Source organism: Hypanus sabinus, chromosome 27 (genome assembly GCF_030144855.1).
Source record: "Hypanus sabinus isolate sHypSab1 chromosome 27, sHypSab1.hap1, whole genome shotgun sequence".
Lineage (NCBI taxonomy): Eukaryota > Metazoa > Chordata > Chondrichthyes > Myliobatiformes > Dasyatidae > Hypanus > Hypanus sabinus.
This window is the reverse complement of record NC_082732.1, coordinates 21,556,320-21,582,919: the sequence shown is the minus strand read 5'-3', so window position 1 is coordinate 21,582,919 and position 26,600 is coordinate 21,556,320. Positions and strand designations below refer to the sequence as shown.

At 39.2% G+C, this 26,600-nt stretch overlaps 1 protein-coding gene across 5 annotated transcripts in view; it reads left to right on the top strand.

The window, feature by feature from the left end:
• Positions 1 to 26,600, top strand: part of foxj3 (forkhead box J3) — a 146,803-nt gene that overhangs the window by 35,942 nt on the left and 84,261 nt on the right. For all 5 annotated transcript variants that reach the window (XM_059951882.1, XM_059951885.1, XM_059951884.1 and 2 more), the window contains one exon: positions 25,133 to 25,587. In XM_059951882.1, the coding sequence (XP_059807865.1) occupies positions 25,270 to 25,587 (318 nt within the window). In that variant the 5' untranslated portion in view covers positions 25,133 to 25,269. The remainder of the gene's footprint in view (positions 1 to 25,132; positions 25,588 to 26,600) is intronic.

Here is a 26,600-nt window from a genome sequence, read left to right as displayed (position 1 = left end):
GGTCACTGATAATTGGTGAGCAATAAGACAATTTAGAACAATTTAGAATTTAGAACAATTTAGGCAATCAAACTGTGATTGCAAGCATACAGGCTTGGAGGTGCTAGAAATGGCTGGGACTAAAAATGAAACGACTTCATGACTTCATATTAGGAACTATAGAAGTATCAACAATCACCTTGAATGTTACAATGAAAATGAGGATGCAGTTGCTGGTAGCATTTTATGAAGGCATCTATTATCTACGCTAGATGTCTGCACTGATTATAGTCAATAAAAAGAATATGATAGTTTACAGGTACACTGGATGAATTCTTCTGATAACAATTAGGAACTAATAGTTTTATAGTAGAGTAGTAGTATTGGTATTCTAATTTGTTATGTATTTCACTTAAATATATTATTTGTTACTCAGTTAAACAGTAGTTTGCTTTTTAATACCTTTTTAACTATTTCCATGAAACTTTGGTTAATTGGTGAAACACTTAATTGGGTCATAATGTACTGCTCTTAGTGTGTTGCAGTTATCCAGAATCCCCTATTTATTTGTAAGTTATAGTACTTTTTGCACTGTACTGTTGTCTCTTATACTATAGGTCGGTGATAATAAATCTGATTTTGTGAATGATTATGACAAGTTCACATCCTCAAGCTTGGCAGCTGTTACATAAATCAGTTTCTTCAGTTCTTGCTGTTCTGTTGAACAGTTCATGTGAGGGAAGTGAAGAGATGCAAAGTGGCACACTTCACTGTCAAAACTAGACTTCAAAAGAAAGTTTTGTGTTTTTTGGTAGGCTGTCAATTTCAGTGGGGAAGTTCTCAAGGGCCTTCATGTGTTGTTGCTGACAACCACTGCAAAGCATGAAGTGCTGACTTCTTGGGTAGTTGTTGGTGTACTGAGGTTGTTTTGTGCTTTTGAGAGCAAGATGAGACAAATCTGTTTTTTGTCTCTCATGAGTCACTTTGATTTGAATTTCATTTGAAAGGAGATAAGATCAACTTAAAGCTTATTTGAAGTGGTTGTTTACAGAACAAATCAAAGTTTGTTTTAGTAGTTGAGAGCATTTAAGTTACAGTTTTAGAGCATTGTCCCAAATTTGTAGGAGTATTATGCTAACCACCATTTAGCGTACATAACAGATGTGTGCCAGTGCTAGCTCCTTATCCAGCACTGCTCCATTAATGTGTCTTCCAATCAGAAAATTGATTATCGTGGGAGTTACTGTGGACGTGCCATTGAAAGTCATGCCCCAAAATTTAAGGAATTTTCTTTGACTCCTTTTAATTTGCATTGAACTGCTGCTGCTAAGTTAACAAATTTCACGTCTCATGCCGGTGATAAATCTGATTCTGATTCTAAGTGTTAAATCCAAAAGTATCAAGCACTAAAAACATGGTCTCAAAATTATGCCACTGCCCTTTTCACTTTTCGCTTCCCTTCCCTTTGAGCATTCTAGTGAGGTAATTAACTCTGCACTGTTCTGGTCCATGCTTCCATTTTTCTCAGTACCCACTTTCTTATGCAGTCATAGAAGATTCAGCTCTCTCTTCTTTACCACTTTCCTCCTGGATATGCAGGGACCCATACAGTCCTTCCAATTCATTTATTCTTTTAGATTTTTTAATAGATCTCTTTTCAAACTTCAATTTGAATTATGGTAATCTATTCCATTCTCAATCTGACCTTTTGTCTTTGGCTTAAGGAACATAAATTATTTTACAACTGATTGAAGTCTCAACCTGAAACGTTGACTTTTCCAATTTGCTTCAACCTTAAGGAATCATAATTAAAGTCTTCAGTTTGTTTAGACCATAAAACATAGCAGCAGAATTGGGTCATTTGGCCCATTAAACCTATTCTGCCATCCAATCATGATTAATTTATTTTCCCTCTCAATGCCATTGTTCTGCCTTCTCACCTTAACCATTAAGGCCTTTACCGAGCAAGAATCTGTCAATTTCCACTTCAAAGATATCCATTGACTTGGCCTCCACAGATGGCAATGGCAGTGAATTCCATAGATTGATTCACTATCCTCTGGCTTAAAAAAATCCTCCTCATTTCTGTCCTATTCTGCGGTGATGACCTTTGGCCCTAGACCTTTCAATATCTGGTAGGCTTCAATGACATTCCCCTCCTTCTCTTCATTCTCAACACCATTGAGTACAAACCCAGAACCATTAAATGCTTCTCATATGTTAACCCTTTCATTCCTGGGATTATTCTCATGAGCCTCCTCTGGACACTCCCCAGTGCCAGCACATATTTTCTTAGATAAGGGCCCAAGCTATTTGCAGTACTCCAAGTGTGATCTAATCAATGCCTGATAAAGCCTCATCAATACACCATTACTCTTACATTTCAGTCCTTTTGAAATGAATGCTAACATTATATTTGCCTTTCCTATTATTGACTCAACCTGCAAGTTAATCTTCAGGGAATACTGCACGAGGAGTCCCAAGTCACTTTTCCGATTGCTGAATTTGCTGCCTATTTCGAAAACAGTTTATACCTTTATTCCTTCTACCAAAGTCATAATCATGCACTTCCCAATGCTTTATTCCATCTGCTCCTCCTCCTCCCAATCAAAGTCCTTCTGCAGGCTCCCTGCTTCCTCAACACTACCTGCCCCCCCCCCCCCCACTTATTTTTGTCAGGAGATGGATACAAGAAAATTTCCAAGTCACTGACTAACCCTTGGAGTACAATCATCAAAAAAATTGAAAGAATATGGCACCACAGTAAATATGCATAGTGCAGGCTGTCCTCAAAACTTGAGTAACCGTGCAAGAAGGGGAGTAGTAAGGGAGGCTACCAAGAGACCCATGACAGCTCTGGAGGAGTTACAAGCTTCAGTGGCTGAGATGGGAGAGACTGTGCATACAACAATTGTGCCCGGGTGCTTCACCTGTCACAGCTTACTGGGAGAATGGCGAAGAGAAAGCAACTTTTGGGGGGGTGGGGAGGGGAACTCACATGAAATATCAGCTAGATTTTGCCAGAAGGTACATGGGAGACTCTGAAGTCACTTGGAAGAAGATTCTCTGGTCTGATGAAACAAAATTGAGCTGTTTGACCATCAGACTAAACATTATATTTGGCATAGGCCAAACATCGCACATCATCAAAAAACACCATCCTTACTGTGAAGCATGATGTGACTGCATCATGCTGTGGGGATGCTTCACTGCACCAGGCACTTGAAGGCTTGTGAAGATAAAAGGTAAAATTAATACAGCAAAATACAGGGAAATCCTGAAGGAAAGCCTGATGCAGTCAACAAGAGAACTGTGACTTGGGAGAAGATTTGACAATGACAATGACCCCAAGCATAAAGCCAAAGTGATACCGGAATGGCTTAAAAACAACAAAGTTAATGTCCTGGAGTGGCCAAGTCAGTGTCCAGACCTCAATTCAATTGAGAATTTGTGGCTGGACTTGAAATGGGCAATTCATTCAATCTGACAGAACTTGAGCTGTTTCGTAAATAAGAATGGGGGAAAAGTTAGTGTCCTGATATGTAAAGCTGATAGAGAGCCGTATCCACACAGACTCAAGGCTGTAATTGCTGCCGAAGGTGCATCTACTAAATACTGACTTGAAAGGGGTGAGTAATTATGCAATCAATTAGTTTATGTTTAATAGTTGTCATAAATTACAATTTGTAGAGGTTTGTTTTCACTTTGACACGACTCATTCCTGTTGATCAGAGTCAAAAAAGCCAAATCAAATCCACGTGATTCAATGTGGTTAAAAAAAAAGAAAACTTCCAAGGTGGGTGAATACCTTTTATAGCCATTGTATCACCCATTAGGGTCTCTTTTACCCTCGCTGTTTCTTAACTCTACACTCAAAGATTCTACATGTTCTGATCCTATGTCGTTTCTTTTGAAGGATTTGATTTCATTTTTTTTATCAACAAAACCATCCCACACTCTTTGTACCCTTGCCTGTCCTTTTGATACAATGTGTATCCCTGGTTGTTAAGCTCCTGACTGTAATCTTCTTTCAGCCACAATTTAGTGATGCCCACACCGTCATACCTGCCAATTTCTAACTGTGCTGCAAGCTTATCAACCTTGTTACATGTACTGCACATAGTCAAGTATAACACATTCAGTCTTGTATTCACTTCCCCTTTCAAGTGTGTCTTCATATTGCTGTTTGTAAACTTCAACTTTGTTTTATTCTTTATTCTGGAGTCCTCAATAACATTTCTTGCACTCTCTTTTCTTTTCAATATTTTATCTGTACTTTTCCAGGCTGTTCAACCAACTTTTAGTTTTAAGCCCTGCTCATAGCTCTTGTGCGATTTGCATGGATCTTGGTCCCAGTATGGTTCAGATAGAGTTCGTCTCATTGTAACAACTCCCTCTTCCCCAAAGTGGTGACACTTTTCTACGATTTCAAACCCACTTCTCTGACACCAATCTTTGGCGCTCTGATCTTATTAACACTATGGCAGTTTGCATGTGGCTCAGTTAATGACCCAGCTAGTATCACCTTTTGGATTCTGTATTCTTGTTTGGTCCCAAGCTGCTCAAATTCAGCAGAACCTCTTTCATTGTTCTTCCTACGTTGGTGGTATCCACAATGATGATGACAGCTGGATTTTTTTCCCCTCCCATTCCAGATTTCTCTGCAGGTCAGATGAGATGTCCCGAACCACAGTACCAGGCAGACAATACAGTCTTCTAGATTATCTGTGTTTGCAGAAGAGCATTGTGTCTATTCCACTGACTAGGCTGTCCCTAATTACAACCACATCTCTCTTTTGCCTCTTGAAAGGCTTCCTGATCCATGGTGCACAATTTTGTTGCTCAGGTTTCTCACTCTCACCCTCTCGGTGGGCAACAATTTCAGACCTATTGAACAAGCTCATGGGCTGAGGCTCCTTCTGCACTACCTCTAGGATCCTCCTACCTGCCTCAATCTCAGTCATACTCTCTTGTTCCTGGCCGCAGTGTGAATTTGAAGTGAGACTAATGGTGAGACTGTCTCCTGAAAAACTCTGTCCAGTAACCCCCCCCCCCCCCCCCAATGTATTGCAGTGTTTGAAGCTCAGGTTATAGTTCATCAACTTGGAGCCTGGAGTTCCATGATTAACCAACACTTGCTGCATATATGGTCACCAGGAATCACAGAGAGTTCCACCAGCTCCAGCTCCCATGTCATGCAGCTACAACATGTCACCTTATCCTGCACCCCTATTTTATTTAATTTGTTATAATTTGGTATCTGTTATCTACTCTATAACAAAAAAAATCTTGCCTGTTCTTACCTGCCACTCACCTGTGCCACTCACTTGTTTAAGCCTCTCAAGCCGTAGCCGTAGATTTTAGACTAATCCTTTAGCCCACACACATAATTGCCTATACAAAATAGCCTCCTGGACCTTTCAACTTTTAGGACTTGTAAGAAGGAGAATTTAATGGACACGGGCAAGGAGAATTTATCATTCAAAATGAAATCTAAATTTGTTTTTCATCACCATGACAGAGATCTGAATGTTTGGGCATTAGAAATACTCAGTAGCCCCTTTCTAGGTATCTCCTGTACCTAATAAAATGGTCACCGAGTGCACGTTCATGGTCTTCTGCTGCTGTAGCTCATCCATTTCAAGATTGGATGTGCTGTGTGTTCAGAGATGCTCTTTTGCACACCAAGTAACCACTAACATGTTTTTTTTGAGTTCCTGTTGGCTCCCTGTCAGCTTGAACCACTCTGGCCATTCTCCTCTAACCTTTCTCATTAACGGGGCATGTTTGCCCACAGAACTGCTGTGCGTGGAAAATTCCAGGAAATCTGCAGTTTCTGAGATACTCAAACCATTACATCTGGTACCAACAATCATTCTACTGTCAAAGTCACTTAGATCACATTTCTTCCCCATTCTGATGTTTGGTCTGAACAACTGAGCCTCTTGACCATGTCTGCATGCTTTTATGCTTTGGGTTGCTGCCAGATGATTGGCTGATTAACTATTAGCACTTTTAACAAGAAGGTGGCCACTGCGTGTAGTGTTAACGACTGCCAAGTGTGAACCATGGAAAATTCTTGGTCCTCTACCCTTATATATGTCTGTCAAGGACTTGATGTCATTGACCAATATTGTGTCTAGGAAATTGTAGCTAGGAAATACGTGTTGAATACATGTTTCTGTGCAATTTCTTGACCCACTATCTGTGATGAATTATAGCTTGGCTAAGTGGAGAGCCAGAGTCGTCTTGAACCTTCTGCTAGCAATGCTCTTACTTTTTGTCAAAATAATAGTATCAAGTTTTTGGAGCAAGTAAGTGATTCAGTCTCACCATTCAGTGCTGTAGGAATGTTGGATTAGTACAGGTAGCAAATTTTGAATGACATGACATATCAAACCAACGAGGTAATATTATGTCTGCTTATATTTATGCAAACAATCCATTAATTAAAAATGTGGGCTCAAATACTTTCTTGACCACTATGTCTAAAAAAAACCCATAAGAATTCAGCTCATATTTTTGTTTGTGGAATACTGCTTTATGCATAATGACTCATCTTTGCTAAACTTGCGTCACTGAGTAAAGAGTTTTGAATCTTTTTCAGGATGCATATAAATGGTATATAAGACACAAGTTGGAAAAGCAAAATCTGCAGATGTAGGAGTTACCTTTCTAAAGCTGATGAATGCCAAGTGGATTTGTTCCTTTCTCTCTCAGATTAATGCTCCCTACATCAAGAGTATGATGTTTTCTGGTTCAAAGCAGTTCTGCACTTTGAGCCCATGTATGCTTTGAGCTGCACTGAACTGAATGGCCTGTTGGAATATTAAGTAGGTCAGGCAGTGTTTGTAGAAAAAGCAGTTAACATTTCAGTTTGATGAAAAGCAGTGATGCAGCAGTTAAATTATCACACTAGCAATCAAGAAGTAATCACTAACACTCCAAGAACCTCTGTTCAAATTCTACCATTAGAAATGTAGGATTTACATTCAGTTAATAATCTGGAATTTTAGATTAGTTATAACAATTTGTCTTAGTGATGACCACAAAAAATAGTAGATTGTTGACAGAATCAGCTTATCTACTAATGTCTTTCTGGTCATGATATCTGGCATCCTGATCAGGTCTGGCCTACATGAGTCTAGATCCAATTCACAGTTGACTGTAAGTATCTCAATGAAATGGCATGGCAAGCCACTTAACTACTATGCTTAAACAGAGGAGGAAAATGAGTGAACGACTTGACATCGACCTAGGTATCTAATTTGCATAGGGCAAAGTTGCTCCCAGGTTTGTCCTGGCGTATAAACCTTGAGAGCTGTCCACATACTAGTCCGGCTTTTGCTCAATATAGTCTCTCACTCAGAATGATACTTCAGACTCAATTAGCTAGATTTCTCTATTGTAATTGCTAAGTACTTTTTGTACCAAGTACTTCCTGTCCCACTCACAGGACAATTTCACTTCCACCTGGGTTACAGGTAGGAAGAAATAGCTCTTGGATGTCCTCAGTATGATTCCACACATCATGAAAATCTGTTGGTATCAGGCCAAACACAGACAAGGAAATCTCTTGACCACCATCTACCATCAATCTTTTAGTTGATTAGTTAGTGTTACTCCTTATTGAACAATACTTGGAAGGCGTATTGAAAGTGACAAAGGCACAGATGTACTCAGGGTGGGGGGGCTTCAATGCTCAGCACTCATCAATGTCACCATCATCAACTCAAATCCATAGACTACTGCATTTTGTTAGACTTCTTCTGACTCCGCCTCCTGAAAGGACTCCATTCTCTCATTTCTTCCATCTCCATAAACCATGGTTTCTTCTCTTACCAGAGCTCTTGACTGCATTTTATCTATTTCCCATACTTCTGGAGAGAGAAGGAACATATCCTGGTCCTTACTTTCCATACTATCAGCCTTTGCCTTCAATCCTTTGCAATTTTTACAGGTTTCTTTCTTTATTAGACATATTACCCTACTCTCCCCTTTCAACATTTTGAAACAATCATTCCCTTTTCCATTCTTTGTATTCTTCTGTCCCTGACTACGTTTATCCATTGTATGACTTTTTCCCCCAGCACTGCAGAAGATGTGGTATTGTTTCACTTCTTCCCTTCCGATCATCCCTGGGTCTAAACAGCCTTTACAGATAATATTTACTTGCTTTTTTCTAATCTAGTGTACTGCATTCCGTTTTCTCAACGTCACCTCATGGAGGAACTAAATGTAGGTTTGGTGTTTGATTTGTGAAAACTGCACTTAGTCCACAGGAGTGACCCTAAACTTCTGATTGTTGACCACTTCAGTTCATCATCCCATTCCTACACTGACTTCTCTGTTTATGGCTCCTGCTCTGTTACAAGAGCTAACACAAGTTCAAGGAACACCACTTCATTTTTTGTATGGGCACGTTGCAACCTGTAAGGTTCTATATTGAATTCTTCAACTTGAGGCAACTTGCTCTTTCTGTCTATCAGGACTGATTTTTTTTTTGCCTCCCATCTCATTTTTAAAATTTGTGTATTACTGTCTGTTGGGCATATCCCAGTAGCCTGCACTATAGAATTTAATAAAATTAACAACACATTACAGAGTCAAAGGAGATTAACTTCCATTTTTTTCACTCAGAGAAATTTGCTTTGTTTCATTCATTGTCCTCTCCCCATCTCCTCTGCTCCCTGAATAACTTTCTTGGTCCTGATGAAGGATTCCAAACGTGCAACATTAACTGTTTCTCTTTTCACGTATGTTCTCTGTCTTTCCCCTGCACCTTCTGTTTTCCGTTCAAATTTCCAGCAACAGTATTTTGTCGCATACTCTTGATGGCATAAGTTAGCAATCCTCAATCTGCTCCACTTGCTTTGACAAGTAAAATGATCAAGTAATTCAATGCAACCCAGGGCAAATTTGCTGTGTATTCTCTGCACAGCCCTAACCATTCATTCCCACAGCCAATGGCGCTCGGTGGCAAAGTATATTCCATTAGCTTGCTCTGGGTACTCTGACAGTTCCCTAAACTGCAACATCTAACACCCATAAGAGAGAATCTGCAGATGCTGGAAATCTGAGCAACATGCACAAAATGCTGGAGGAACTCAGCAGCCAGGCAGCATCTTTGGAAAAAAAGTACTTTTTTTCATAAATGCTGCCTGGCCTGCTGAGTTCTTCCAGCTTTTTGTGAATTGAATTGAATTGACTTATTTCTTATATTCTTCACATGAGTAAAAATCTTTGTTGCGCCCTTGTCTAAATGTGCAAAGTGCAATCATAATAATTTAGAATAAATAGAAGTCATTGTAACATAGAAATACACTCAAATCAGCATGAGTTAATCATTCTGATGGCCTGGTGGAAGAAGCTGTCCCAGAACCTGTTAGTCCTGACTTTTATGCTGTGGCAACATTTCCCAGATGGTAGCAGCTAGAATAGATTATGGTCAGGGTGACTGAGGTCCCCAATGATCCACCAGGCCCTTTTTTCACACCTGTCTTTCTAAATGTTCTGAATCATGGGAAGTTCACAACTATGCATGCGCTGGGCTGTCCGCACCACTCTCTACAGAATCCTACGAATAAGGGAGGTACAGTTCCCATACCAGGCGGTGATGCAGCCAGTCAGAATGTTCTCAGTTGTGCCTCTGTAGAAAGTTCGTAGGATTTGGGGGCCCATACCAAACTTCCTCAACTGTCTGAAGTAAAAGAGGTGCTGCTTTGCCTTTTTCATCACACATGGTGTGTATAGGTCCTCAGTGATGCGGATGCCAAGGAACTTAAAGCTGTTTACCCTCTCAACCCCAGACCTATTGATGTCAATAGGAGTTAGCCCATGTCCATTCCTCCTGTAATCCACAACCAGCTCCTTTGTTTTTGCAACAATGAGGGAGAGGTTGCTTTCTTGACACCACTGTGTCAGAGAGATGACTTCTTTGTAGGCCACCTCATTATTGTTTGAGATTAGGCAAATCAATGTCATTTCGTCAACAAATTTAATTAGCAGATTAGAGCTGTGGATGGCGACACAGTTGTGGGTATACAGGGAGTAAAGGAGGGGTCTTAGTACACAGTTCTGCGGGGTTCCTGTGTTTGAGAGTTAGAGGGGTGGAGGTGAGGGAGCCCACTCTTACCACCTGCTGGTGATCTGACAGGAAGTCCAGGATCCAGCTGCACAAGGCAGGGTCAAGGCCGAGGTCTCTTGAGTTTCCTGTTGTGCCTAAATGAAATTATGGTGTTGAATGCTGAGCTGTAGTCCAAGACAGCATTCTCACATAAGCATGTGTTACATCTAACACCCAGTACGTTTTAGCCCAATTAAGCAGCTGTCCCAATTAACCAGTTTCATGGAAATAGTTAAAAAGGTATAAAAAAAAACAAAATGAGTAACAAGTTATATATTAAATGAAATGGAGAACAAATTACAACACTACCAATACTACTGTGGTACTATAAAACTGTATTATTGGCTATCAATGTAAGTATTTATCTTTGTCGTGTTCTTTTGACTGTAAATGAACAAAATCAGCGCAGACACCTAGTTCAGATAATGGACTGCCTATTGATGAATGCATCCTCCAAATCTTCATTTTCCTTGTAACATTTAAGATGATTGTTGATACCTTCAAATTCTTTGTAGTTCCTAGTTTGTTGAAATAATGAAATAATCTCGTTTTCATTTCTGGCTGTTTCTGGCACCTCCAAGCCTCAATGTTTGAAACTGCAGAGAGCAAAACGGTTCTGAATTGTCTTACTGCTTATTTTTTCACCAAACATCACTGCTTTTTGAACACAAGCACACACAACTGATGCTATTTAAAAACCGCTTGCTTGATCACAGTGTTGTGTCTAACAGCCACACAAATCCATGTGACTGACACTTGTTAGAAGCTGTTTGGCAACAGTCTCCTGTCCCAATTAAGAGGCAGAGTGTCCTAAATAAACTAAGGGAATCTCAGCTATTTTCTGAATTAGTTTTTGTTCTTTAAGAATTGTGCTGAATAAGTGGTTGCCATGATTAACTGATGGCCCAATTACCTGGAATCCACTTAGATTGTTCCTCCATCATTATTGCTGGATCTAAATCCTAGAGCTGCATCTTCATCAGTATCGTGAGAGAAACTGCAGCAGTTCAGAAAGATTCAACACCACTTTCTCAAGAATTAGCTATGAGCAATAAGTTCTGGCCTTGCCAGTAATGGCCGAAGCCAGAAAAATGGCAGGAAGAAAGGGATGCAGGACTTTATTTGAATTCTAGACCTATAGAACTCTAATAAGCAACATTGTTAAATTACCAGTTTCTGTGTAGATGTTATGAATTATAGAATTGGTTTGAAAGAAGTTTAATGATCTCCTCCAAATAGGTATTATCGAGAGAACCAGTTGCTCTAAATTCTTCATGTTGTGATGTAGTAGTAGTAGCAATCTTTAGATTTGGTCTGAAAATTGAATTAATAGTGTTTTAAAATTTGGCTCTGAATTTATTCTACATTGCTATTGAAATGTTTTCCAGTATCTTCTATTCCATTCAAAATCATGTTTATATTGCATTTTTAATGAAGCAACTGTGCTTAACTGAAGTATCATATATCATAATTAACTATTTCAAGATTTTGAACTGGGGAAGAAGCTGTTTCCTGGTCTAACAGACCTCGTTCTTGTACTGTGGTTCCTTCTTCCCAATGATAGGAGGTCAAAGGGATTTTGGGATGGACAGGAGGGGTCCTTGACAATGCTGAGGGTTCTGCAAATGCAGCACTTCTGGTATGTATCCTGGATTCTCTCAGCAGTCCTCATTATCTGTTGTAGGGTTTTGTGGTCAGATTCCTTGCAATTCCTACAGCAGATGGTGATACAGCTGGTCAGGACACTCTCAATTGTGCTCCAGCAGAATATAGTAAGAAGGGCATTAAGGGGTCTTATGTGCCCAGTCTCCTCAGGAAGTGGAGGTACAGCTCTGCTTTCTTGACTGAAGAGGTGGTGTTAGAGACTAGGTAAGATTATCTGCGATGTGCACTCCAAGAAGCTTGGTGCTTCTGACCTCTCTCCACGGAAGGACTGTGGATGCACAATAGGGGTGGGCATCTGTACTTCCCTGAAGTCCGCAATCATCACTTTAGTCTTGTCCACGTTGAGACATAAGTTGTGTTCCCATCAGTCCATAAGCCACTCTACATTCTCTCTGTTTGCTGACTCATTGTTGCTGATGAGGTCAGCCACTGCTGTGTCATCAGGGAACTTACTGATATGGTGAGAGCTGGATCTAGCAGTACAGTTGCGTGTCAGTAGTGTGAACAGCAGCAGACTGAGCACATAGCCCTGGGGGCATTGGTGCTCAGCGTGACGGAGCAAGCTAGTAATGTTGCTGCTAACATGGACTGTCTGAGGTCTCTCCACCAAAACCGGAGTTACAGAGGGAGGTGTTTAAACACAACAAGGACTGTTAGAATGATAATTCGTGTGTTAGAATTATCCCCAAGTTGCACTTTTAGCATATGGATTCATTGGAAGTTGGTTCCATACTGCTCTGTTTGGATTGGGGATATTGGAAATTCAGTAGCTAAATTAGTTTAATACTCTCTTGACTTTAGACGGTCTGTAGTTTGGACTAGGGAGGGAAAATTGCTTATATTAATTACTGTAGTAATAGAAAGTATGAGCCTATCCTTGATGGGTACTGCATCCAAGTGAACATTAAGTTGTTTTAGTGTTTTGATATGTTTTGGGAAAATAAATAAAAAGCTGTGTCCAGTACTTATGAACTTATACCAATTTGACATGAGTCCCCAAATCCTCGGGACTTTCTACAGGGGCTCCACTGAGAGCATCCTGGCTGGCTGTGACACCACCTGGTATGGGAACTGTACTATCCTCAGTCACAGGGCACTGCAGAGAGTGGAGCAGACAGCCCAGTGCATCTGTGGATGTGAACTTCTCTCTATTCAAGACATTTACAGTAGCAGGTGCATAAAAAGGGTCTGGAGGATCATCAGGATCTCCAGCCACCCCAACCACAAACTCTTCCAGCTGTTTCCGTCTGGCAAACTGTATCACATCTTTAAGACCAACAGCCTACAGGATAGCTTCTTTCGCTGGGCTATTGAATTTATCAAAACACATTGATCTGATTGCAAATCTGACTGTACACAAAACAATTATGTATACAATCTTGGTGTTTTGGCAAAATCCTTCCACATTTCCCTTCCTTATTGCTTGTACATAACGACGGAGACACAATGTGAAGATTTTTACTCCCTCATGTTGTGGCTCAGGAGAAACTTGTGGCTCAGACATGAGCTGCTTGTTGCAATATTCAGAATGAAACTGAAGAGCATCAAGAAAACCAACATACCAGCAAAGTTTGATGTTAGACCATAAGATATAGGATGCCGTGGAGGTGAAGAACAGGATGGATTAAACCTGGTAGAGAGAAAGCCAGAAGAACTATGGATAGAAGAAAGGAGCATTATACAGAGGTGGCAACAAAAATATTGCAAACAAAAAGAAGACCAGTAAAGCAAAATAGCTTTTTGCGGAGGCTGTACAAGTGGCTGAGCAGCGAAGAGAAGTGAAGGCCAATGGAGATTGGAACAAATACCTCCAACTGAACGCAAAGTTCAAGAAGATAACAATTGGGAGAATGAGAAATCTATTCAAGAAGATTTCATGCAAAAATTAGTATATTAAAAGACAAAGGAGGGAAGGACCTTACAGAAGCAGAAGACTTTAAAAAGTAATGGCAGGAATACACAGAAGAATTGTACAGGAAAGATCCCAACAGCGAAGGCAAGAGCAATGACTCCCTCATCCATCTTGAGCCCGACATTCAGGAAGGTGAAGTGGAATGGGTGATAGAAAACATTGCCAATAATAAGGCTGCAGGATTTGATAGGATTCCAGTTAAATTGTTGAAAACTTTGATCTGGAAAACCCAACAATGGCCTTTAGACTGGAAAAGATTTGTTTATATCCCAATTCCCGAGAAGGGAAATGTAAAGGAATATTCAAATTACCAAACAGTTTCACTAATTTCACATGCTAACAAGGTAATGCTAAAGGTCATGCAAGCAAGACTCCAGCAATATACGGAATGAGAACTGCCAGGTGTACAAGCTATCACAAAGTACACTGCAGATGCTGTGGTCAAATCAAGACGTATAAGAAAGCTGGATGAACTCAGCAGGTCGGGCAGCATCCATTGAAAGGAGCAGTCAACGTTTCGGCCCGAGACCCTTTGTCGGGACTGAAGAAGGAGGGGGCAGGGGCCCTATAAAGAAGGTGAGGGGAGGGTGGAAGGTGCCATGTGAAAAACCAATCAGAGGAAAGATCAAGGGGTGGGGGAGGCGAAGCAGGGAGGGGATAGGCAGGAGAGGTGAAGAAGGAATCTAAGGGGAAAGCACTGTGGGTAGTAAAAGAAGGCAGAATCATGAGAGAGGTGATAGGCAGTTAGAAGAGGAGACAATGAAAATGGAATGGGGGAAGGGAACGGGAAGGAATTACTGGAAGTTGGAGAATTCAATGAATTTCTTCCAGATAATATTATTGAGGACACCCTTGCCTGCACAAGTCGAGTCTTTGTATGTAGAAATAGATTCCTGTTTCGGAGGATCTTCTCTAAATCCTCCATGGCTGCTTTGACAGGAGCAATTCTTTGTTGGATTTCTTGACTGCTTACTGCTTTGGTGTTAATCATTGATCCAAGTTGAAACTGTCAGTCACTTCAATTTCCTCTCCATTGATATTGAAATTGCTCGTGCTGCCAGTCTGTTAAACGTAGTCAGGAATATTGATTTCCTCGACTGGTTGCAAATAACCAGTTTGTATTTTTCCCACATGATTAAGTTATTATTTGATTGTTTATATGCTTGCTTTCCCATCAGTCATGATTAGATATTTTTGATGTTTAAAGGACTCATGTGTCCTTGTACACAAATTACCGGATTACAAGAAATATAGTGTGAGGTAGAAGATCAGGTGTGATTGATGAATGGCAAAGTAGGCTCAAAAGGCCAGTTGGCCAACTCCCATTTCTTGTGTTCTTAAATGCTTTGTTAGGTACTCCATTCAGGTTGACCCTAGTTGTAGTACTTGATGTGGTAAGAATTGAACAAAGCAAGTATTGTTCTAGCATTGCCACCTGCCTTTTAAAAGACTAAACATCCTACCTTTATTGTTTGTTTCATGGATGGAGCTCCAGTTGTTTTGGTTATCAAAATGCTAATCTTTGGAAGACTTCCACTTGGCTGCAGTTGCTGCTGAAAAAGCGATGCAAATCAAGTGTTTCACTTCTTTATAACATTTCTCAAGAAAAATTAGCAACTTGCTAAAACAGGGAATTGTGCCTGACTTGGTGTTCCTCTGTTCTGGGGACTCAGCCTTAATAGAGGAACATTCATTTAGAACAGAGATTAGGAATTTCATGAGGCAGAAGGTAGTGAATCTGTGGAATTCATTGCCATGGATGGCCGTGGAGGCCAAGTCATTGAGTATATTTCAAGTGGAGGTGATGAGTGCTTAATTAGTCAAGCTATCAAAGATTATGGGGAAAAGGCAGGAGAATGGAGTTTAGAGAGATAGCAAATCAGCCACGAATGAATAGCGGAGCAGACTTATTGGACTGAATGGCCTAATTCTGTTCTGTCTTGTGGGTTTTAATTTAATACTGTGCTTTTTAAGGTTAACTCCCAAAATCTATTATGCTTCAAAAGGTTTTAAGACCTTAAAGTAATAAAAGTTTATAACCCAGACATTTTAGTATTATCTAAATTCTCTGGAGTTGTGATGTGTTGAAAGTGGGGTGCTTAACATCACGCCTAGTAATGTCAAAATGCAGTTGACTCTTTGAGTTTGCCTTTCACCTAGCTGCAGGAACCATTTGATGTCTAGGAAGTCTGAAATTATTAATCTCAAAGCCAGGAAAATAAAAATATAAAGACAATATGGAGAAAGCCTGTTTAAGTTCATATAGAACAACTGGCCTGCCAGGCTGTTGAAGAACCCTTTTAGACAATGTAGTATTGGAGCTTAAGACTTTGAGTATGTGCAGGGCATGGATGAATGGAGCAAATGAAAACCCTTTTTAAAAACAGTTTATCGAATTATTTTGTGACCAAGAAAAACTACATCTTCTGCCTTTTTGCCACATTTGAGTTTGTTCTGTGAGTTAGAGTTTTACAAAAAAGTACTGGTGAAGCAACAGCCAGAAAAATGCAGTTTTGGTCTCTTTCTGGAAGAAAGGATATATTGGTATTGGTAACAATCTAAAAGAGATTAATTAAGCTAATTGATTGGAAAGTTTGTCCAACCACTTGTAACTATCCAGAGGTTTCTGGAGGCTGTATAATGGGGGAGGTGGTTGGTGTTATTAAAAGTGGAAGTAAATAAATCTTGCAAGATCAGGGGATTGGTAGTTCTATGGAACTGGCAAAGGAGAAGAGATGAGGCCTGAGGCAATTAATCATGATCGTATGAATGGCAGAGAAACTTCTAAGGGGCAGCGTGTACTGCTCCTATTTTCTGGCATGCTTCATTTATTAAGGCACATCCATTTCTGTGGACTGTGTTGGTTATGTGCTTTTCATTTTCCTAATTGCATTTCAGTTGCCATAAATATCCTAATTATGCAGGTTAATTTACTTGTTAACTCTTAATCAGTATGCTGTGTTGAAATTTGTTCCTTTGACATTAGGGTAAAATGAGTAGTGTTATCTCTTGGATGTTGGGCATTTGTTTCTGTGAGATTCAATTACAGTTTGAATAAACTGAAAAATATCTCTCTTTTCTCTATTAGTACAAAATAATTTAAGAACTATCTGAATTGGATTTCTGAAGTAAATGGTTCTGCACTGCACAATCTTGAGTTAGTGATCTAGAAAGTGGCAAATGTATGAGATGTCAAATGCTCCCAGCACGTCCTACATTGACAAAAGCTAAATCTGCTTGCCATTCAACTCGAGCACTTAAAAAAAATCATTGAGAGATTTTTCTTGTGTTGTTTAGCAATGCTGTGCTGACTTATTGTACTGGAAGGAGGACAAGAAAAAAAATACAGTTAGCAAGTGGTCTGTATTGTACAGCAAAGTCAATTTACTCAGCAAAAAGAGTGGAGGTACCTGTGATTTAACCCGATAAAAGTAGGGTTACAATTTAAAACTGCGATAATCTGGCACCCTTAGGCCTTTTGGTGTCAGTCTGGTAGAGTTTTTAGGTTTTTGGATGATATATTTTGGATGAGCCTCAACATATCACCATTATTTAAACATACAGTATAATAAATTTTTCAGTGAACCCATTGACATTAAATGGAGCGGGAAATATGTGAACACTCCAGACACCAGTTCTGGCAGCAAACATACACATATTCCTAACTTCTAATGCCCCATACTTTGACTCTTTTTGTTGGCTGGGCCCCCTTGTTCTCTGAATTTCTGGCTCTTTACCTCATTTGCACTTGTATTAGCCATTGCCACCCTGGGAGGGGAAAAGTGCTGGTTGTCCATTCTATCTATTCTTATTATCTTACACACCTCTATAAAGTCACCTCTGATCCTCCTGTGCTCCAAATAGAAAAGCCCCATTTGGCTCAGCCTTTCCTCTTAAGTCATGCTGTCTTATCCAGGCAGCATCGTAATAAATCTCTGCACCCTCTGCTATATTGAGGTGATCCAGAACTGAACACAGTGCTCAAAGTGTGGCCAAACCAGAGTTTTATCAAGCTGAAGTGCTTCATGAACTCTGTTCACCAACTAATAAAGGCCAACACACCATTGCTTTTATAACCACTATATCAAATTACATGGCAGCTTTGAGGGAGATATAGACATGGACCCCAGGATCCTTCTGTTCATTCACACTCTTTAAGAACCCTGTTATCTGCTTTCAAGTTTTGATCTCCCAAAGCGCATCACTTCATACTTATCCAGATTGAATCTCATCTGCCACTTCCTAGACCTGCTCTGCATTCTGTCAATGGCTCGTAGTAACCTACGACACCCTTCTACACTATCCAAAACACCAACTTTTATGTCATCTGCAAATGTAACAACTTACACTTCCAGTTCCCCATTCAAGTCATTTATAAAAATCAAAGAGCAGGGGCTCCTGTGGAACATCACTTGTCATGGACCTCCAGGCAGAATGCACTCCACTTATTCATATTCATACTGTGTGCAAGCCAATTCTGAATCCACGCAGCCAAGTTTCCCTGGATCTCATACCTCCTGACTTTTTAAATAAGTCTACCATGGGAACCGAATGCCTACTAAAATCCATATACGCCACATCCACTGTTCTACCTTCATCAATTTGTTTAGTCAGTACTTTGAAGAATTCCATCAAGTTCATAAGGTATGACGTACCCCTCACAAAGCAATGCCCACTATCCCTAATCAGATTGTGCTTCTCCAAATGCTTGTAAATCCTGTCTCAAAGAATCCCCTCCAGTAGTTACTCACCACAGATGTAAGACTCGCTGGTCTATTATTCCCAGGATTAGTTCTGTTACCTTTTTTTTTGAACAAGGGAATAACATTAGCCACCTTGCAGTCTTCTGACAGGTGCCAAGCAGTGATGCAAAGATCATTGCAGAGGGTGCAGCGGTCTCTTTCCTCGCTTTCCATAGTAACGAGGTTTATCCCATCTAGCCCCTGCTCTTATCTAGCCTAGTGATTTTACGATGTCCATCACATCCTCTTAATATCAACATGTTCTAGCATATTGGCCTATTCTATCCTGACCTTTCATCCATCAAGGGCCTTCTCTTCGGAGAATACTGAAGCAAGGTAGTCAATTGTTAATGAATATAATCCATAAATTTTCTAAATAATAAACATACACAACCATTACTTTGAAACATTTTAGAGCTTTACTGTGTTTCAAATTACAAACTAATACTCAGTTACTATTATGAACTATGAGGAAAGTGTTGCCTCAAAAATATCACAGCAGTACTGTGATTTCAAATATGTTGTTTCTGAGAAAGTTAAGACTGGTTAAATTAAGACATTCACTCATGTTGAACTATGTACTTAGAAATGAATTTGAAGAACTGTCAATTGTTGACAATTCTCCTTTGAATTCTTGTTGACATGGTTGGAACATTAAAAGCTTCGAGTGCTGACTGAATGTGGATTTAGTCTTAGGAATTCAATCAAATTAAAATCCAGTAACAGACTAGAAATGGAACATTTAGATGATCTATTTAGGACTAAGGCATATTTAATCTAACTGTGAAATTAATCTGTACAGTGTTTATAGACAACGTATTTGTAATTAAGACAGACCAGAAAAAGTTCATGAAATGTGAAACATTTTCTACGTTGTACTGTATTTCATTACACCCTTCAATTAATAAAGAAAATCAAAAGTGTGTAATTTTTTCAAATTTCATTCAAAATATTCACTGTATGAATATTATGTTATTTTTCTGGTGTTAAATAAATAAATAAATTTCCTGCTTGGAGCAGTGGCTGGTCCATACAGCTCTAGGAAAAGAAAGTAGAGGGAATGTTGCAGCCTTGTCTGATCCTCGCTTCCTGAACCTTGCGTATGCTTCCTACTTCCTCTTGACTAGATGTTCCACTTCTCTTGTCAACCATGGTTCCTTCACCCTACCATCCCTTCCTAAATGGGAAAACCCTATCCAGATCCCCATGTAAGTGCTCTCTAAACAGCTTCTACATTTCCATTAACATCTGAGTACAAGTTCCTGCCTAATAGTATCAAATTCACCCCCCCCCCACCCCCCACTTCCCCAGTTAAATAACATTTTCTCCTCTCCCTATCTAAGGCTATGCTGAAGAGGTTCCTGACAATTGTTGATGAATGAAATGCTTTTCCTTTTTTCAAAAAAAAAGGTGCAGAATTGCAAGGCTCTGGTGCCACGTGCACATTTTCAAAAGGATTCCCTTCAGCTTTCAGATTTGGGTGTGTATGAGGTATAGTGTGATGTCAGGTACATTGGTATTTTTTGTATACTATTCTTTCTGGATGACACTTTGTAAATACATAAAGGCATCAAAGACAATGTCATAAATTTCTCAATATTGAGTAGGTTTCATGTCTTGGCTGGTTGATCCTAGCTTTACTTCCTTACAAACATTTGGCTTATTGGGTCTTCAAAGACTTCTATTCATCTGTTGGGGGGATGGGGTGGGGTGGCAATAGCAACTGAGGGAAGAGCTTGCTTTATGAGTTATAATTAATTGGGTGGGAAAATGAAATCAACTCATTTAAAAAAAATTGCATAGCACATTGACGTCTGAGTCAATAAAGTATAATGTTGCCCATGGATAAAAAGAAATGTCATCTTAATACCTTTTTTTACTTCCATGTGAATTACTTTTATCACCCTGAGAGTTGAACTTTTTTGCTCCTTTCTAGTCTCTAGTTTTGTCTGAAGTCTAGTTCCTTTGTTATCCACATCCTTATTAATTTTGGAATGTTTCTCAGATGATTACATTCAGAATCATCTCCATTTATAATTAATTTGTGACTTGGCTCGATCTGCTTTTGCAAACCTTTCAATGTTAGTCACTGTAACCTTTCAGTTAATTCCCTATTCTTATCCAGAGGTGGGACATTTACGCATTTCTGTCTATTTTCTGCAATATTTTTGCCCTTTCTGCTGAGTTATTTATCCTTGCTCAAAAAAATTCCTTTCTGCAGTACCCCTTGTCTTGGTCACCTCTCACAAAAGGTTGAATTACTTATATTTTTGTATAATTCTAAATGCATATGCCTGACCTGCATAAAGCACTTGTAATGTGGATTCACCTGCTGGCTCCTGCTCCTCCCCCACCTGTACTTTACTTTCTACCCCCTTTTCTTTTCAGTCCTGAGCGAAGGGTCTCAGCCTAAATCACCATCTGTTCATATTCCTGCTCAGATGCTGCCTGATCTGCTGAGTTCCTCCAGCATTTTATGTGTGTAGGTATTAATGCTATTTTTTATTTTCCAGGTTTTTGTCCTTTGTATTTATTGTTATAGCAATATTTTTTGACCATCTCTACTTTTCTGTGCTTCCCCGCCTCCATTTTCTAGTTGGTGATTAGTTTATTATTATCGTAAGTACTGAGATACAATGAAAGCTTTTCTTTCCATGCCACCCGGACAGATCATTTCATACATAAGTTTGCCCGTAACAAATAAATTTACTTGTGTGTAAAAAATCTTTCAGTCATTTGCTGCTTTAAAATATCAGTGTGAGCATGAGCAGAACAGAGTATAGCTTTTATAAAGGGTAACCTTGCTGAATTATCAAAGTTGTGAAAAGCAAAAATACCATAACACTTGAGGGTTAGCTACCATAAGCACTAGTTCCTTTTTCACTTGTGGGTTAATTGTTGGGTGGATGGAAACTTGTGTTGAAGAACTGGGGAAGAAAAAGTAGACTTCAATTTGAACACTGGCTTTTCCTCCAAAACATAATTCCAAGATTTCCCGATTAATTTATCTTGACATATTTACAAAAAACGTTCTCCAACTTGATGGTATGAACATTGATCTCTCTAACTCCTGCCAGTTTCTCCCCACTCCCTTTTCTCTTTTTCCGTTCCCCATTTTTTTGAGTGTGTTGTTTAATAAACTCCATCATAATCACTCTAATCATTGTGGCAATTTGATATAGTTGCTAGGCATATTCATTTCTGGCTGTGTGGAAGGATGAACACCTGAAACTATATAAAACATTGTCCATGGTGTTTTTGTTCTGTGGTAGGTTGGCTTATCTGTGACCAACAAGATCAGTTAGTGAAGGTATCAGATTCAGGGAAGGGAGACATAAATTAGCTTGATAAAGCAGCAACTTGTAACGGTTTTAAATTCAGAGGAGAAGCAGGTTATGAAGAGGGAAGGGATGGGTGGGTGGGGAAGAAAATAGTTGGTATGGAATGTAAAAACTGACATTAAAGCTTCTGAAGATATGCAAAGTGGGAAAAAAAGCTAGTGAAAATGAATATTTAAACAGAACAGTGGTGCAGCTTAATAGACCTGCTTTCTCCATCTCAGTGATTTGAGTGTCTGTGTGGAGTGTGTACATTCTTCCCTTGATCCTGTAGATTTTCACTGGGTGCTCTGGTTTCCTTCCACATATTAAAGAAACAATCAGGTTTAATATCACCGGCATATGTCATGAAATTTGCTGTCAAATGTAATACATAATGGGAAAACGTGAATTACAGTAAGTATATAGTTGTTAAATAATTAGTACAAAAATTGAAATTAAAAGTAGTGAGGTAGTGTTCATCGATTCAATGTCCATTCGGAAATCGGATGTGAAGGGAAGAAGCTGTTCCAGAATTGAATGTATGCCTTAAAGGTGGCCTGGATATTATGGAGGCTAGTGCCCAGGATGGGGCTGATTAAGTTTACAACTCTCTTTTTTTTCTAAATCTTTTTATTATTATTAGTAATATGGACAGAATACAAATGATATATCGATAAAGAAATTACAAACATACAAATTCCATTACATATGAAAAAAACATAAACAATAGTTACAATATAAATGAGTTTACCAAGACATAAGCCATACAATATATGTATGAACAAAGTTTACAACTCTCTGCAGCTTACTTTGATCCTGTGCAGTTGCCCTCCCAACCACCGCCCCCTGCCCCCATACTGGACAGTGACGTAGCCAGTTAGAACGCTCTCCACCCTACAACTATAGAAATTCAAGTGTGTTTTAGATGGCATATCAAATCTTTTCAAACTCCTAATGAAATATAGCCACTGTCATGCCTTCTTTGTATCTGCATCGATATATTGGGCTCAGGTTAAATACTCAGAGATACTGACACTCAGGGCTTGAAATTGCTCACTCTTTCCACTTCTGATCCCTCTGAGGAATTTACTTGTCTTATCCTTTCTGAAGTCCACAGTCAATTCTTTGGTCTTACTGATGCGGATGCAAGGTTATTGCTGTGACATCACTCAACTAGCTGATGTATCTCACACCTGTACACCCTCTCATAAAGACCATTCACATTCTGAAATCCTGCCTACAATGTTTGTATTGTCAGCAAATTTATAGATGGTATTTGAGCTGTGCCTAGCCATGGGTGTAGAGCAGTGCGTTAAGGTGTGCAGCTTGTAAGGTTCACAGTAAATTGATCTTTGTGTGTAGGTTGGATCTGGCTGGAATTGATATAAATAAAGTGGTTTAAGGTAGAATGAGTATATTAAAAAAAATCAGTGCTTGATGGTTGGTATGGACTTGGGACAAAATGCCTGTTCCCATGCTATGTCTAAGACAAATGTAGGCCCCTCACAGACAGAAACAGTGGAATTTATAAAAAGGATCAGAGAAATGGCAGACTGAATGACCAAATATTTTGGTTCGGTTTTCATAAAAGGAAGATGCAAATAACCTTCCAGAAATGTTCGGGTAGGGAGTAGTAGTAGTGAGGAAGAAATAAAAATTATTCAGAAGTTATAGGGAAACTGATGAAATGAAAAGCTAATAAATTCCAGTTTGTATCTCTGAGAACAAAGGATGTAGCTCTAGAAGCGGTGAATGTGCTGGTAGCCATTTTCCAAAATTCTTTGTATTTTCACATACCACTGTTTTGGAGGGTAGCTAATGTAACTTCACTATTATAGGAGGGAGAAAATAAAATTATTGTCTGGTTTGCCTAATATCTGTAATGGGAAAAATGTGAGGGGTCCTATGTAAAAGATATAATAAGATGTAAAGAGCTGGGGAACCCCTTCCTGTTAGACTGTTTGAGGTAACTTATTTTTGATTCTTTCTTACTTCTCTTCTAATATTTGTATATCTGTACACTTGTAATGCTGCTGTGACACTGTAATTTCCTTTGGGATCAATAAAATAGCTATCCATTTATAGCAGAACATTTGGAAGTCAGTGACAGGGTCAAAGTCAACATGGATTTGTAAAAGAGAAACTATGCTCTTCTACTTTGAAGTTCTTGATTGATGTAACTAGTAAAATGAATGGGAGAGAACCAATGGATCTTGTATATTTAAACTTTCAGAAGGTTTTGGACATGGACCCACGTAACAGTTAAGTGCAAAGTGAAAGCACATAGGATAGGGGTCAGGTTGGCCATCAGGAAGCAAAGACCGGAGTAAATGGTCTCTTTTTGGAGTGGTAGGCAATGATTAGTAACACTGTAGGGCTATTTATGAAATTAATGATTTAGATCTGGGAATTAAATGTAATATCTCTGCAGATTACACAAAGTTAGATGCACTTTTGAGCTGTGCGGTTGATGCCAAGAGACTCCAGGATGATTTGCATAGGTTGAGTGGTTGGGCAACACACGGCAATTGCAGTACAGCATGGATAAATGAGAAGTTATCCACTTCAGTGGCAAAGCGAGGAAAGCAGTTTATTATCTGAATAGCGAAAGGTGGGTTTTCAGAGAGATTTGGGTGAGGGGGATTTGAAGTCAGGTTATTAAATGTGTTGAGGCATTGGGTATAGTTCTTAAGACAATAGAAATAAAAGGATATGGGAGAAAGCAGGAAGAGATTACTGAATTTGGATATTTAGCCATGATTGTATTGAATGGTAAGACTGGCTCAAATGGATGACTGGCCAACTCCAATTTTCTTTAATTTCTTTGAGCCCAGTGTGAGTGTAGAAAGTTAAAGACCAGGATCAGATCAACAGTGGGAGAAAGGATAACCATTATGATCAATAACACAACACTTGCAGGGTTACAGTGGACAAGACAGACCACACAGGAAGATAAACTGAAAATGAATTGGATGACCATTTGAACCATGAAAAATACCCTTTATACTTTAATATTGCAATCAAAATTTGTACTTGTGGCATGCTAAGTCATAAATGTGGCTAACCTGAAATACTGACACTTTACCTCAGTGGGGTGGGTGTCGGGAATGTTAATATTATAGTGGGAATCAGATAAAAACTTGCATGACTCTTTCTCTATTGCACTAAAAGATTATGCTTAACAACTGTTAGGATATTCAGCTCTTCCATTTCTGGCTATCCAGTTTTTCCATTTATAGCCAAGATTTTTTTATGGTAGGAAAGCCCAATGAAAAAAATTCTTCATTATATTAAATGTAATGCAAAGCTAAGGTTAATTTTACTGAAGTGAATTGTGTTTGAATGTACTACTTGAACAGAATTATAACCATCTCTTTTATTCTTCTAGAATAAAACAACTTTCTGTTTGCGGTGAATTGAGAGTCTGGGAATTATCTGCAGTGTGGCTTCTTTGTTGAGAGAGGAAGATCTGACCGTGTGGATTACAAATTAATTTGGGAGCTGGTGAAGAAGACATTCAGCACAATGACGTCAGAGCTGGAGAGCAGCCTGACGTCCATGGATTGGCTGCCACAGCTGACAATGAGGGCAGCCATTCAGAAAGCTGATGCTGCTCAGAATGTGGCTGGTGGCGGGGTTACAAAGAAGACCTCCCTTCTGGATCCAAACACTACTCTGGACCAGGATGCTCAGAACAAAGATGGCAAACCACCATACAGTTATGCCAGTCTCATTACCTTTGCTATTAACAGCTCCCCAAAAAAGAAGATGACACTTAGTGAGATCTATCAGTGGATCTGTGACAACTTTCCCTATTACAGAGAAGCTGGCAGTGGTTGGAAGGTGAGAATGTTATATTGCCTGAGTGCTGTCAAAGAAATTATTGCCGGAGAAATAAAACATATTCGACTTGAATATTCATTTTATTGGTGGCAAGAGATAGCTGTACTGGTGACTGTTATAATTTCAAATGTGTTACGCTGAACTGGAGAGAAAGAAGATTTGAATGGAGCCTGGCACTTTTGTCTCACGGGTGGAAAATGTATGAACTAATGTTACTTATGGATAAGAATTTGCTTTGTTGTGCTCCTTCTCAGATGGCTGGCCTGCCATTGGCTTCCTTGATATTTGGCCTGACATTTGTAAGATACTAGACACAGTAGTCCTGTGAATTGCCACACTTTGAGGTGAAAATTGCTTCCTCCTTTCAAACAAAGACATGTTAAATTGTGAAAAGATTTGAAGTCCACTTTACTCATGCAATTACGCTTGCAATTAAATAATTTTAATGAAGAACATTGCCCTAATTTTAGATATTGTAGAATTAACAGCAGTTTGATTTTATGTAGTACTTGTGTTTTCAAATGTTGCAAAATATTTTGAGCAAATGCATTTAGAAAAATGGAAGCAAAGAGATTTACACCTTGAAGGTGACCAAAGGTTTAGACAAAGATTAGTTTTAAAAGAGTAAAACAATCAAGAAATAGATTTAAAATTACTAATGACTGGTCAATTTTGTCTGTGGTTCAACCTGGGTTGAACTTGATCTTTGACCTTGAGTATCATCTTCAGCAGCCTATTTCACTTTAAATGTTTTGGTTCTAAAGTTATTGTTGTTCGTTTCTGATGATGAATTAGAGTTCAACTTTATTTTGAAAATGAGCAACAACTCTAAGAGAAAATGCAAGGAGTAGTACCAACCACTAATCCTGACAACATTTTTGAGCCTTCAAAAGCTTTTGACTCAATTAACTGGGGGTGACTTGCCACATTCTCCTCAAATTTTGCATGTCCAGAGAAATCCATCTTAAGTTTGCTTTCATGCAAGCCGTTGGATATGCAACAGACCAAATCTC